At 35.5% G+C, this 13,831-nt stretch overlaps 2 protein-coding genes across 11 annotated transcripts in view; both read right to left on the bottom strand.

The window, feature by feature from the left end:
* LOC149090643 (uncharacterized) lies at positions 1-8,762 on the bottom strand. The gene has a single exon (XM_089263008.1). It carries the CDS (start codon positions 8,760-8,762, stop codon positions 7,674-7,676), a length of 1,089 nt encoding a protein of 362 aa, XP_089119134.1. The 3' UTR covers positions 1-7,673.
* Positions 1-13,831, bottom strand: part of LOC115565375 (A-type potassium channel modulatory protein KCNIP1) — a 107,812-nt gene continuing 93,981 nt past the window's right edge. For 9 of the 10 annotated variants that reach the window (XM_089263006.1, XM_089263007.1, XM_089263002.1 and 6 more), the window contains 3 exons: positions 9,666-9,878; positions 8,747-8,990; positions 1-4,501 (listed from right to left, as the gene is read on the bottom strand). In XM_089263006.1, coding sequence (XP_089119132.1) covers positions 8,880-8,990; positions 9,666-9,878 — 324 coding nt within the window. In that variant the 3' untranslated portion in view covers positions 1-4,501; positions 8,747-8,879. Of the gene's footprint in view, positions 4,502-8,675; positions 8,991-9,665; positions 9,879-13,831 lie in introns of those variants that run through there. The other variant, XM_089262999.1, reaches the window with a different exon arrangement.

Here is a 13,831-nt window from a genome sequence, read left to right on the forward strand (position 1 = left end):
TTTTTCTTATGACTTTTGATTTGCATTTGTTGTCATGCATCTGGATTTCAACAATTTGGTTTTTAGTTTGAAAGGAGTTCTCGTCGTTTCTCTGGAAAGTTTTGGTTCCCAGTTAAAAATACACCAAAAAAACTAGAATATATTCGTAATTATCGATTTGCTATTGCAGCTCTTGATTTTCAGATCATCTCTCTGTGACGAAGAAGAAAGTTACACTTGATATACATTCATAATACTTTAGTTGTTCTCTTTTCTCTTTATCTCTTTTCTCTTTGCTCTTTCTCTTATTATTATAATTAATTTCCTCGTTCTCGATAATCTCAATTTGAATCGTTTTTGATAAATGACTACATCATTTTGCAATATCTTGGGTCTGTTTGTGTAGTAGTGTGTGTGTGTGTGTTTTTGTATTCCCGTTGCTTTGGGTCTGATAACAAATACTCTTTTGATATATCATATTTCATACTTTAACAGAGAGCCATGCACTTCCGCATATCATATAATATATATAAATCAATGATTTTTTTTCGCTCATTTCTTACCATTTCTTTAATTTTTTTTTGTGGTTTTTCTTCGTATTTTTTAAGTCACACTGAAATATTGAATACAATTAATTGTACTTAATCTAATGCTATGACATGTATGTATATTTGTTTTGCACTCTATTCTTAGTTATTCTTTAGTAATTCACAAAGCCAAAAAAATATACATTTATTAAAATTTTTTCAATACTTTTGTTTGTTTATACATTTTGGTACCATGTTTTTTTCCAGTTCTATTTTTTTTTTTTTATTATTATTTATTTTTGGTTGTTTTGTAAACAGCAGGAAAAAATGAAAATCTTAACGAAAATTCTCTAATTCTCTAAAACGAGATTTGTTAGTTCACATCATTCATTCTAAAATCCATCGGCTTGTTGAGAGACCAATTTTGTGTGTTTTGTGTAAAATTTGATTTGAACAGCTTTTTGAAAACTTTAGAGATTTAAAAAGAAGTATATTGAATTCATACATATACATACACATATATAGAGACTATATACATTCACTTAACACTTTGTATTCGATTTGATTAAGGCTTAGGCCTGGCAAATAAATGTGGCAACATTTCAGCTGCCGTCGAACAAGTGTCCAAAATTTCTTCGCATTAATATTACTTAAATTTGACACTTCTCAATTGATTCCAATGCCAATTAAAGTCCGGTTAAGGGTTTTTGCAAGTTTCTATAACTATTTTAAATTACTTTTGCTGCCTTTTCTATAATCAGTTAGGAGATTCGTAGAACTGTGTGGGCCGACATTAAATCGTCTAACTAGCGCTTAAAGAGCGTGTTCGAGTTGAGCTTAACTACTCTGATTGAATACCATCTTGATATGAGCCACAGCAGCTTTAACTTCTGCTCTGTTTTGGTAGTTCGTTGCTATTAGATGTTCTTTACTAGCTGTCTATTGGTTAATTGCTGATATTATTTAAAATTATATATAAATAAACATAAATTAAAAATTATTTTTTGATATACGTAAGAATAAGATTTAGGTTTTGGGGAAGATTCAGTTATACCCTATGGCTCGAATAGATGAATAGATAATATATGGTTAGAATATATCTAAGAAGCTAAAGTTCAGCTTTTAAAGTATATTCATATGAATATCTATAAAGAAAAAACCAATTAGATTTGATATAAAACTTTAATTTTCAGAGAATTCAGAGCTTAGGGTATTCATTAGTTATTCACTTCTAACTAAAGCACTCTTACTTGTCTGCATAAAAATATATAATCGAATACTTGTAAATATTTGAGTAGATTACCTAGAGAAACCACAATTTACAATGGGAAACTGAATTTACTTGAATATTGCAATACATATAGATGGAAAAGAAATAATAACAAGCAATTGCATTTAACCTTCAGCTTCATATATCAGCAGGGGGATGGGGCTCAGAGGTTAGACTGTAGCTTTGCTTGGGTGGGTCCGAGTTGAACGTGTGGGTGAATTGGCATTGTGTGGGTTCACTTTCAGCAGTTGGCATATTGTCATGATCCGCTTAGAGTTATCAACAATATACATATATATAGATATATATATAATATATATGTATGTATATATGCTATATACTTGGGCATCAAAGGTGGATGCTGCTTTCATTGTTCGATTAATTTGTAAGTTTTGATAACAAGAAACCAATGATAGTAGAGTCAAAGAAGTAAAGTATTCATTCGCTAGTGTTATATATTGTTAGATTTTCGAAAAAAGTAATTATACCTAATATAGATAGGGGCGTTCGCCTAGTTTTAGTTTTAGTTTTAGATTTAGATTTAGATTTAGTAGTTCAAGTTGTGAAGGAGTTAGTTAGAGTTCTAGGTGTCAACACATGGATAGTTATAGAGCAGTTGGTATGCAACGCTTTTGTTTTTGTAGTTGGTTTCTGGATGTAAACTTTGCTGTATGTAATTGTTCGTACTGCTGCAACATTTATCTAAAAATAATACAATGTTTTATTTTTTATTTCTTTTTCTACACTTTCATTAAACTATTTACTCGTTTCAATGTCCTAAATATTCATTTCTTGTTCATCATTCGATTTATTTATTTATTTTTTTTTGTTTGATTAACAGTTATTGTTGTTTTGGACATTATTTGTTTGTTTAAATTTAATATAATTTTTATTTTAATTTTAATTATTTCTTGTTCGTTTGTTTATGTCTTTTTTTTTCATTTTTTTTAACAATTGCACTTTGTGCAGAAAAAGTTTGTTCGTTAAATGTTTGTTTCTAGTATGTATTTCGGTTGTAAAGTTGAAAGCTTTTCTTTGGGTGTTTCGGCTAAGGTACCAATTTGCTACAGGTTGTCTAAGTGGAAATTACTTTTGCACTATCTCTCTCGCTCTCTCATTCTATCATTCGGTTTGGTTCATGTTCTCGTCTCGGTCAGGCCAATAGGTCAAGGTTCAAGATTTGTTTGCTGTTGGAAGACTATAGCTAAATACATTTGTGTGTGTGTGTGTGTGGGTGTGTTTGCATATACCAGAGTAGTCTGTATGCCTATAGTAGTTAGATCGGTTTGGACTAAGATCTTAACAATCTGCTTGCTACATACAATCAATTATTTACAATCCATTTTAGTGTTTTTTTTTATCTTATGACTATATCTATAAAATACAACACATCCACATATACATATACATATACATATATATATATATATAGTATTTGATAAATATCGTAATTGTGTGTCTGCAAACATACATATATTGTATATCGTATGTCTGTATACATATCATATATACAGAATTTTCCTAATTTAATCATGAATAGAAGAACTAGAACTAGAACTAAGCATTTGATTTGCTTTCTCCTTTTGTTAATACTCAAATTTTGTTTTTTTTTTTTTTTTTTTTCAATATTTTTTCTTTTTTATATATATATTTATTTTTTATTTTTGCATTACATTGCTGGTCCAATTTCTGATTTTAAAACGTTGATTTATCATTTGATTTTATACTTACAATTTGCCTAAAACACACACATACATATATCCATATATATATGTCTGGTCTTATCTGAGTTTTGTATTTTTCTTTCATCTCTTCTTTATTTAAATTTTACATTAATTACGGAAATTTGATATATTATGTTTATTTATATTATTTTTTGGCTGAAATAAAATTTAGATATCTATTTCGCATGCTCTTTTAGTAGTATATCCAATAATCCTCAATTTCATTAAGGTTTCGTATAGTTGAGTTCTTCTCTTCTTCTTCTTCTTTTTTTTTTTTTTTTTTTGCTCTGTATTCGCAATTAAGTAAAACTGGGCCTTAGCTTTGGGTTTATTTTGAATTAATTTTTTTTTTTTTTGTTATTGAAATTTTGACTGTTTGGGATGTTCAGATTTTTAGTCTAGTAAAAAAAAAAATAAACAAAAATTTTTAATACAACAAAATAGGCATTTTATTCTCTACTTAAGTTAGTTATTATAGTTTTGTCTTTTGTTTAGTATTCTTCTGCTTAGATTGGTTTGCAATCCTTTCATATATTTAACCGTTAGTTTTTGTTGGTTGGTTGGTCTAAAGCTTTCATTACGCATGCATTTGTCGTGGAAAATTCTGTTGCATACTTTTGTGGGCGAGCCGAAACAACATTTAGAACTGGCCCATCTATTGTTTGTATGCACATGTGTGTGTGGTACAGATTTGTCTACATATATATATATATGTGTGTGTGTGTGTGTGTGTGTAGGTGTAGCTGTGTGTATGCTCAATCGATCAATCGCAATGGCCACAACCGAAATGTTGGCTTTGTATGCAATTGACATAAATTGCCTATTGTGAATAGTTTGCCTGTGTGTGTTTCTGTGTGTGTGTGTGTGGCACAAGTGAAAAACATAAACACATCCACACTTTTCGAGCATAATTGCATATTTATGGCCATTTCGTAGGTAGTTTGACAATTCGCGTTCGATATTTCACTCGCTCATATTTCATTTTGTTGCTATGCAAATTTCTGTATGCGTGTGTGTGTGTATGTGTGTGTGTTGAGTAGAGCAGCGTTTCAAGCAGTCGACAGCAGCGGAACGAGCAGAACGAGCCAGAACAGATAACAGATAGAGCAAGAGATAGAAAGAGAGAAAAAGAAAGAAGAAAACATATATTTTAATTGGCATACAAGAATTTCAATTTCATGCATCTCTATATATGTATGTATGTGTCTACATCTGTCTCGCTGTATATATATGTTTGTGTGTGTGTGTGTTCATTGTTGAAGAAGAAGAGCAACGAAAAAATCATATCAGAAAATACACTAAAACACAGTGGCAATAACAGTTAGCAAAAGGTAACGAGTAACTGCATTCATTATTCTATTTTTCTTTATTCTCTTTTTGTTTTTTGTTGTTTTCTTTCACCTTTTGCTCTGTGGCTGAGCAGCTGAAAGCTCAGTCGAGCTCTAATTGCTTTGGTCTTAATGACACTTCAACAAATACAAATGCAACAAACACAAGAAAATGGAAAGAATGAAAAGGTAAACACACAGAGAAAGTCATATATAAACAAACATGGACACATGGACACACACACGCATATATGTATATGTATTTACAGTTAACTAATGTGAGCTTCGGACAGAGCTGAAGTTCATTTAAATTTATACTCGTTCACGTGTTGAAAGGAGTATATTGATTAGGGGTAATGCCTGTCCATCTGTCTGTCTGTTGATGTTGGTAGGGTATAGTATAGCTAATGTTGAATATGTATTCATCTTGGAGTACCTAATGTCATCTCATTTGTGTTGTAAATCGGATATCCTTGTATGTGGTAGTTTGATCTATTTATATAGTATCTATCTACCATATGTGATATGATTTACACACTGTAAGCTTTAAGCCTTTAAGCGTGAACGAGCATTGTGCAGTCGGGCACTACCGACTCTAACATATTTGCCTTTAAGTTCACTTATTTCAACAACATTTAGTTCAACAAAGTGCAACTGCAGTAAAATATTTTTAAATTATTGGCTGAAAATCAATTTTAACTTCGTAAGGCATAAAACATATATCCATAAATAAATCTTCATTTCGATATTTATTTGTGGGAGAACAGTAAATTTGAAGGGTATAGGTTTATGATTAAAGTTTACCTACAAAATTCATAGGCATAAATGTTCGTATATCATTGCTCGCAAATAACTGTTAACTATCTGATTGCTTATGCTGTGTTTGCGTGATCAGCCTATAAGGATCATATTCCCTCTTACTTTGAGTGAGGGAATTCGGTCGCTGAGCCAGCTGCTTCGGTTCTTTTGAGCGCTCGTGTGACGCTCTTCAAACGAACATCGTTTAGGGAGCGATACGATAGACGATCGTAGTAAGAAAGAACAAGTAATTAATTAATAGTTCTCTGTCTGATCGCGAACGAAGCTGCTGCTGAGCCGATGCAGTCGGTTGCTCTCTGTGTTTTTTCTCAGTTTGCAAGCAAAAGACATTTATTTGCACACATGAAGAGATAGTCAACAGTTATTGGCAATCTAGCATATAAATATACATATATAAATATATATAAGTATATATTGTATATAATGTTTACTGTAGTACCAATTGTACCAGACTAAAATTGTAAATTATACAAGTTTCTCACTTAAAAATTGTAAAACAATTAATTATATAAACTGATAAATTTAAAACCTGATTTAAATTTATATTAATATTTATTAAATATAAATTCTTCAAAAATATATTAAAAATAAAAAAAAGAACGTTTATTTTGCGCATACCAGAGATATATACATACATATATATATATATGCAGTACAATCCAGATATTGGAGAAATTAAAATTATCGAGAGTTAATGAGAACAAATTTCTTTCAGGGGGATAGATTTTGTTTTGATTTAGCGCGATTTTTAATTTAGCGGGGTACTTTATAAATATATAAATATATTTCGTCATTTGATAATATTTTAAAACATTTTTGTTTTGTTTTGCGCTTGAATAGTTATACAAAACAAATATTTACAGCTGTCACGCGAAAGTGTTAAACAACTTAAAAGTAAATGAATGCAAATACCATAAAATATAAAATCAACCCACACGCATACACCCACCCAAACAACACACATACATACATATAAGTAGTTACATGCACACATATACAAAAGCAGCGCCCTAGATGTTATGAAGTATTCTGTTCGTACACATACATACATACATATGTATTACATATGTATATGTACATATTAGTAGCTCGTTCGTTGAAGCTATTGAGCAATTTAGTTGGATCTTATTGATTAAGTAATAATAAGTAGTACACCTTTGATTTTCTAGTTGCTAGTTGCATGGTCTTGGTTTCCTTTAGCTTTAACAGTTTAAAGTAGTTTTAATTTTCATCACAGCTAACGTCAATTTATTTTTTTTATTATTTTTTAACTATAATAACTATTTTATTTTATTTTTTATAGTTTTTCATTTTCAATATTGAATTAATTTATAGAACTTTTTGCTGCCAATTATGGAACGCAAAAAATTAAAAATAAACACAAAACATTTCAATCGGATTTTATATTTTATTTCTGTTTTTTTTCTTTCTTTTTGAATTTTGTGATTAAAATTAGTTTAGGTTATATAGCTACCATAGTATACTGTTATACAATTGAGTTTAAATTTAGTTTTTGTTTTTTTTTGTATATATTTTTTTTTCTTTTATCACTATAACACAATTTACAATTTGTTTTAACATCAATTTAACATACACATAGCTTTGGGGACTTTCTCTCATGATTTTTGTTTTTCATGCCAGCTGCTAATCTGTTCTACTATGTTTGTAAGTCTAAGTAAAGGGGAAAAAAAAAAAACATCATACAATATGTCTAAATATATATATAGATATACATGTATGTATATATATAACCACATCAAATGTATAAGTAAGTACATTGTATGTAAATCTTATCAATTTAAACACTTTCAGTTGCATTTTCAATCCAGAAAAAAAAAAAAAAAAAACAATAAAAAACACCGTCTCTTCACACTTAATATTTCCATATAAAGAGGGAAGTTTCTGTTGCAATTTGAATGCAAAGTTGCATGCATATTTTTGGATAGCCCAAGTCTGATATCAAAGGTACTCACTGCCCGGCGAGCGTTTGGCTTCAAGTTAACAACTGCAAATATGTAAATGCCTATTAGCAGGAGACGCCCTGCTTGGCCACCGTATACCAGGTGCTGACCTTTACCAGCGAGGGCGAGTCTGGTGTCTGGGGCAGCTCCGTGTTGCCATGCCCATTGCTATCCGCTGGCTGCACCGCCAGGCCATTGGGCGGCGGCAACGGCGGGGCAGGTGGTGCAAGCGGTGCAGGCGGTGCAGACGGTGCTGGCGTGGGCGCTGCAGCCGGCTGCTGCGCTGTCTGCTTGCGCTGCTTGTGCTTGCTTTTACTTTTGGCCGGCTTGGGCGGTGCCTGCTGCTGGAGCTGGCCCAGCTGCTGGGGATGATGGAAGTGCATGGGCTGCGGCGTATGCAGATCGCGACCCACCTGCGGCCCCACCTGCGGACAGCGAAAGCGTATGGCCAGCTCATTGGCCATGCTCAGCTCTGGCCAGCGCGGCCTAGATCCGCGCGCATCCACTGGACCATGTGGATGTGGATGCTGATGTGGATGTGGATGCTGATGGTGACGCTGTCGACTCTTGCTGCGCTTGCGCTGTCGCGACTTTGAATGGGATTTGCGCAGTCGCAGCGTTGGCAATTGGCGCGAATGCAGCTCCGTTTGGGGCCGTTGGCAGTGCCGGCAAATGGCTTGATTGCGTCGAGCGATGCCCATTAGCGGCTGTTTGCCAGCTTCGTAATCATCCTCATCATAATCGTCATCATCATCATCATCATCATCGTCATCATTATCCTCATTCTCGTCATCAACATCGTCGTCGTCGCTGTCGTTGTCGTCTTCATACTCATCCTCGTCATCCTCCTCCTGCTCCTGCTCCTCCTCCTCATCGTAGTCATTGATGACGCGCTTTTTCAGTGTTCGAGGCCTGTGATTAGTTTTGTAGTTGTTGTGCTTGTGATGGCTAGTGCAGTTGGTTGTTGTTCTTGTTCTTGTTGTTGTTGTTGCTGTTGTTGTTGTTGTTGTTGTTGTGCTGGCGCCATCGATGTCAATGACATGACAGCACTTGGCTGCCATCTGGTGTCTTGTGCTATGTATTTGTTGCATTTGTTGTTGTTGTTGTTGTTGTTGTTTCATCTTGTAGTTTGACTTACGTTTCTCAGTTTCCATTTGCTGTTTGCTGTGCTGCTGTTGCTGTTGCTGTTGCTGCTTTTGTTTTTGCTGTTGACTCCGGCTACGTCGCAGTCGCCGCACCGTATACTCATCGCCCTTGTCAGTCGGATATGGTCAGAATGCTGTATCAAAGACAGACATCGATCTGGATATGGCATCATCATTGCGGCACGCCTCCAAAAACTCCTCCAGCGTCACAACGCCATCCCGATTAATGTCCATTTTCTGTGTGCGAAATCGAAATAAAGTGTTGAGCTCACATTAAAAAGGTGCAGACTAGACTTGGACATCTCTGAATAGATGCTAATATTATATGTGGAAAGTGTTTGGGTTGAAAGGCAGGTCACGAATTAACTCAACTTTTGTCAATTTCCAGAGCTTAAGAGTCTCAACTGTCGTGAGTGGCTGGGCTTAAATTGAATATGGGCCAGTGTGCTTTAAGGCTGCGCATAATAATGATAAATATCTGGTCATGTATGCGGCTAGCTGTGCTTAGCCCCATTTGCCGCTTCCGTTGCCATTTGCAGCAGCTGGATAGAGGGCAAGCCGGATAGAGGCATTCAACAGGACCTCGGCCGCTAATGACAATGCGTGACTGGCAAGCAAAGCGAATAGAAAGATAGAGAGATAGCTACACACAGAGAGAGAGAGAGAGAGAGAGAGAGAGAGATTGAATGGCTCTGGCTGTCCAGCTGGCGAAATGGCCAACAAAGAAATACATAATTTGATTTGCATAATGCAGAGTAAATAAGCCGACAGTTTGAGGCGAGCGCAAATTGAAATTGCATAATTAACATAAGTAATGCGAGCATCTGTCGATGTCAAAGGAAGGGAACAGAAACAGGAACTGGAACTGGAACTGGTGGTCGTATTCGCAGTACGGGTATGTGGCTCACTCACCTGAAAGATTTGCTCCACCTTGCCCTTGATCTTCTCCTCCTCGGGACACTCGTCCGGCAGTCGGCCCATTAGCTCGTATATGGCAGTCACAATGTCAGTCATTTCCTCCCTCGTAATGAAGCCGTCGCCATTGATGTCGTACAGCGAGAATGTCCAGCGCAGCTTCTCCTCCACGGAGCCGCGCGACAGTATCGAAAGTCCTTGAACGAAGTCCTGTTGTAAATGAAATGAAAAATATGCCAACATAAATACACGCATTATGCATTACACATTCAGACACAGACACAGATACAGATGCAGACATAGATACGGATGTGGAGACAGATACGGGCAATGGCAAAAAGAAATTGAAAATCTGTTTATAAAGAATTGCCCATAAGATGCGGCCGGCACTCGACTTAAGACTCCCAGTGCCTGACCACAGCTGTCCGCAGATAGCTGCAGCTGGAGACTACACGGAGTGGCCGAAACGTAAGCTGCTGCTGAAGTGGACATTTATTTCAGTGATTCGTATGACAAATGTGACCAGATAAGAACTGGCAAGTGGAAAAAGTTGTACAGCTACAGCAGTCTGAGAGGGAGAGGGAGAGAGCGAAAGAGAGAGAGGGGCAGCAGGAGACGCATTCAAGTTGAACAGCTCGCAACTAGAATATAGCTGAGAACAGGTTTTGTGTGCTCCTATACCCTCGAAATGCGTAGCCGCATCAAGGGTCACATGGGATCCATTTTACATCATTTGTACAGAATTTTCTCTTTTAGATCTATCAGATAAAGAGTATCAAATCCACTCCTGTCACATTCAAAGAAAATTCGACCAATTTTCAGCTACAGGGTATATCTCAGTCGCACCCTTTTCGTTGCCACTGTGAAACGTGTTTGGCTATTTGTATTTGCGAAACATTTGCAGCGGCCCATTAAGCCCCATTTGGACAAGTGCAGAGTTCGCTTGGCTAATTTATCAATGTGCAGGAAACGTGACAGAGCAAGCCAACAAAAAAGAGAAACAAGCAAAGGAAAAAATCGTTGCCTACTTGCGGGCGTTGCAGCCCCAGACGCTGACAAATGCGTGCAGTCCAGGGCACACGTAAGCAAACTCTTTGGATCTCGTTCTTTAAGCTGCATTCCTAAATCAGTAAAGTCATGAGGACAAGTGAAAGCAGATTGGGAGGTAACTTTCTAGCAGATGCTATTATTTGTGCTATGACACTTTCTTTTTTCATGATTAGCTCTCTAGATCAATGAGATATTTGTTTAAAAATTTTTATACGCACTATAAATTACATTATACTCGTGTGGTTTAAAACAAAAAAAAAAAAAACAACAAAAATTTAGAAAAATTTAAATAATATTATGGAAACATAAAAAACTGATATCATGTTCATATAATATTATTTGTGTTAAAAACGAAAATTTAATAAGTAATATTTAAATACAAAATTATCAAAAAGTGCAATAAGATAATAAATAAAAATAATAAACATTTTAAAAATAATATTAATAAAAAATTGACTCACAAAATAAACTGAAAAAGACCAAGAATAGAAAAATTATTTAAATTTTGACAGCTTATAATTTTATCATGAATATATATATATATATATATATATATATATATATATATATATATATATATATATATATATATATATATATATATTTATATATATATGTATGTATATATATTTATAAATATATTTTTTTTCTACATTTTTCATACTATTTTTATATGAAATGAAAATATAATGAAAAAAGTATAATAGCCCGAAATTGCCAACATAAATAATATAAATTAAAAAGAAACAAATCATAAGTAAAATGTATTCATAAAAAATTAATAAAAAAGGCTAGGAATAAGACTTAATAAAAAATTGTATTTGTAGGTATATATTTTAATACACGAATTTTTTAATTTTCAATTATAGTGATGTAATATATAATTTAAAAAAATATATACATTTTTTTGTGCAAAGCAATTCTTATATATGTATGTATAATAAATATATAGATAATTGTTTGCATATATATATATATTTATATATTTTACATAAAATTAGAAAATTATGTAGACAATTTCATACTAATCAATCAACATATATATATGTACATATTTCATATCTATGCATACTTTGCCTTGTTCAACTTGATTTCTTTCACTCTTATTGTCAAATCCAGCTCTGACTAATGTAATTACATTATTTAGCTTGCATTTCAATAAGGCCATTGTTATCTATACACGTATCTAGCAACATGTATGCGTATGTGTGTGTTACATATACTCGTATGCGTGTGTGTGTTAATTTGAGTTGAGGTTTTCTCGTTATCCTCATAAATCACGAACAAATCGTTTTACATTTGCTAGTCGATGTTTTGCACTCAAATTGATGTTGTTAATGCTCTTGTTACTGGAGTTGTTGTTGTTGTTGTTGTTGCTGTTGTTGTTGTTGCACAACGTTGGCAATTTAATAAAAGGAAATGTCGTGCAAATCGTGTATAAAACACCTTGCAACAATATGTGAGCTTAATTGAAAAGCGGAAGTCTACTTAGTCAGCCGTCATTCGACACACTCGCCGGGGACGGGGGAGTGGGAAACGGGAGCCGATGGGACGCCATATGTAAACATATGTGCATGTGCATGTGTCTCTGTGTGTGTGTGTGTGCACATGGTTTATATGGCGAACGTGCCTTGTAGTCATTACAATTTTAGGTCATTATTCACAAAACGAAACTGGGCGAGCTGGCAAAAAGGCAAAGGCAATGGCAAAGGCAAAGGCGAAGCTTCTGGCGGGCCTCGCTTCGCAGCCAGATAAGCGCCTGTCTCTCAGTAGCTAGCTAGCTAGTATGTGTGTGTGTGTGTGTGTGTCTTTCTGGGTGTATAACTGCAGCAGTTGGCTGGCTTTTGTTTGGCCTGTCTTTGGTTTATATCGCACTTGTGTCTTGGCTTGGCCACCCCCGGCGAGTTGGCGTTAAAATCGCCATAATTCATCGTTTCAATGGCGTCGCCAGCGAACACGTGCTGCCATTGTGCTGTTCTCTGGCAGTGGCCCCAAAACAGTTCCCACTCGCACTCACCCTCTCTCTCGCCCTCTCTCTATATCTAGATCTCTATATATAATATTTAGCATAACCAATAGGCGTGGCCGTTTGGCCAGCGAAGTTCATGTAGCAGCAGGAGGCGAACAGAGAACTGCAAAAATTATTTGCAATTTGCATGCGAAGTGCTGCCTGCCACGCCCACAGCGCCATTTGCCACGCTTTTGCATGCGCATATTTATTTGATTTCCGTTTTGCACTTCTTCGCCTCGCTTTGTTCGCTCGCCTGCAATAGAAATGTTGACAATGACAGCAGCAACAGCAGCAACAGCGGCAGCAACTGCGACAGCTACATGAATACCGCACGCGACAGCAGATTGAGATGGACGACTGCATCATGTGCACCACTTCCATACCAACCACCACCTTCCACCACCGCCTGTCACCCACTTGTGCTGCATTTTATTTCAATTTTGAGACATTTCACTTGATTTTTTGGCTTTTGTTTCGTTCGCTCACTTTGGCCCGCCGGCGAACTACCTAAAATGCCCGCGCCCAAAAGCAGGCAATGCCAAATGAAACAAAATGAATACGAAAATGAAAATGCCAAATGCCAAATGCGAAATACGAAATGGGAAACGCAACTGACAACGCCTGTTTCTCGGCTTTCTGCCTGCTGCACACTGCACAAATTGGAAATTTCAATTACATTTAAGTATTATTCTATTTAGATCTACTATGTGAGCTACTGGCACTGCTTGAATTTGATAGAGAAGGTGATGAGAGTCCTGAATCCAAATTGGTATTTAGTGGGCATTTCTATGTGGTTGTGGACTCGATCGAGTTCCGAATGGGAGTTCATTAGGCGACGTCCATTGAGGAGCAGCTGCTGCAAGCGCTTTCCATAAATACATACATACTTATTCACAAAGTGAAAGAAAATTTTGCTTTTGTGTAATGTTCGGGCTGCTGTCCGCTTGTCCGTCCGCTTGAATGAAATCCGTTCTGTCGGTATCGAAGCTAAAGACTTCAAATCTGGAAAAATACTCGTGGGAGTTTTCCGCTCTTAAAATGTAAAATTTCAAAATGTGCCGCTAGAGACTTGAAATATTCTCGATGTGCTCGCATTGACAAG

The sequence above is a fragment of the Drosophila navojoa genome, chromosome X (genome assembly GCF_054131105.1).
Source record: "Drosophila navojoa isolate 15081-1374.11 chromosome X, UAZ_NAV_1.0, whole genome shotgun sequence".
Classification (NCBI taxonomy): Eukaryota; Metazoa; Arthropoda; class Insecta; order Diptera; family Drosophilidae; genus Drosophila; species Drosophila navojoa.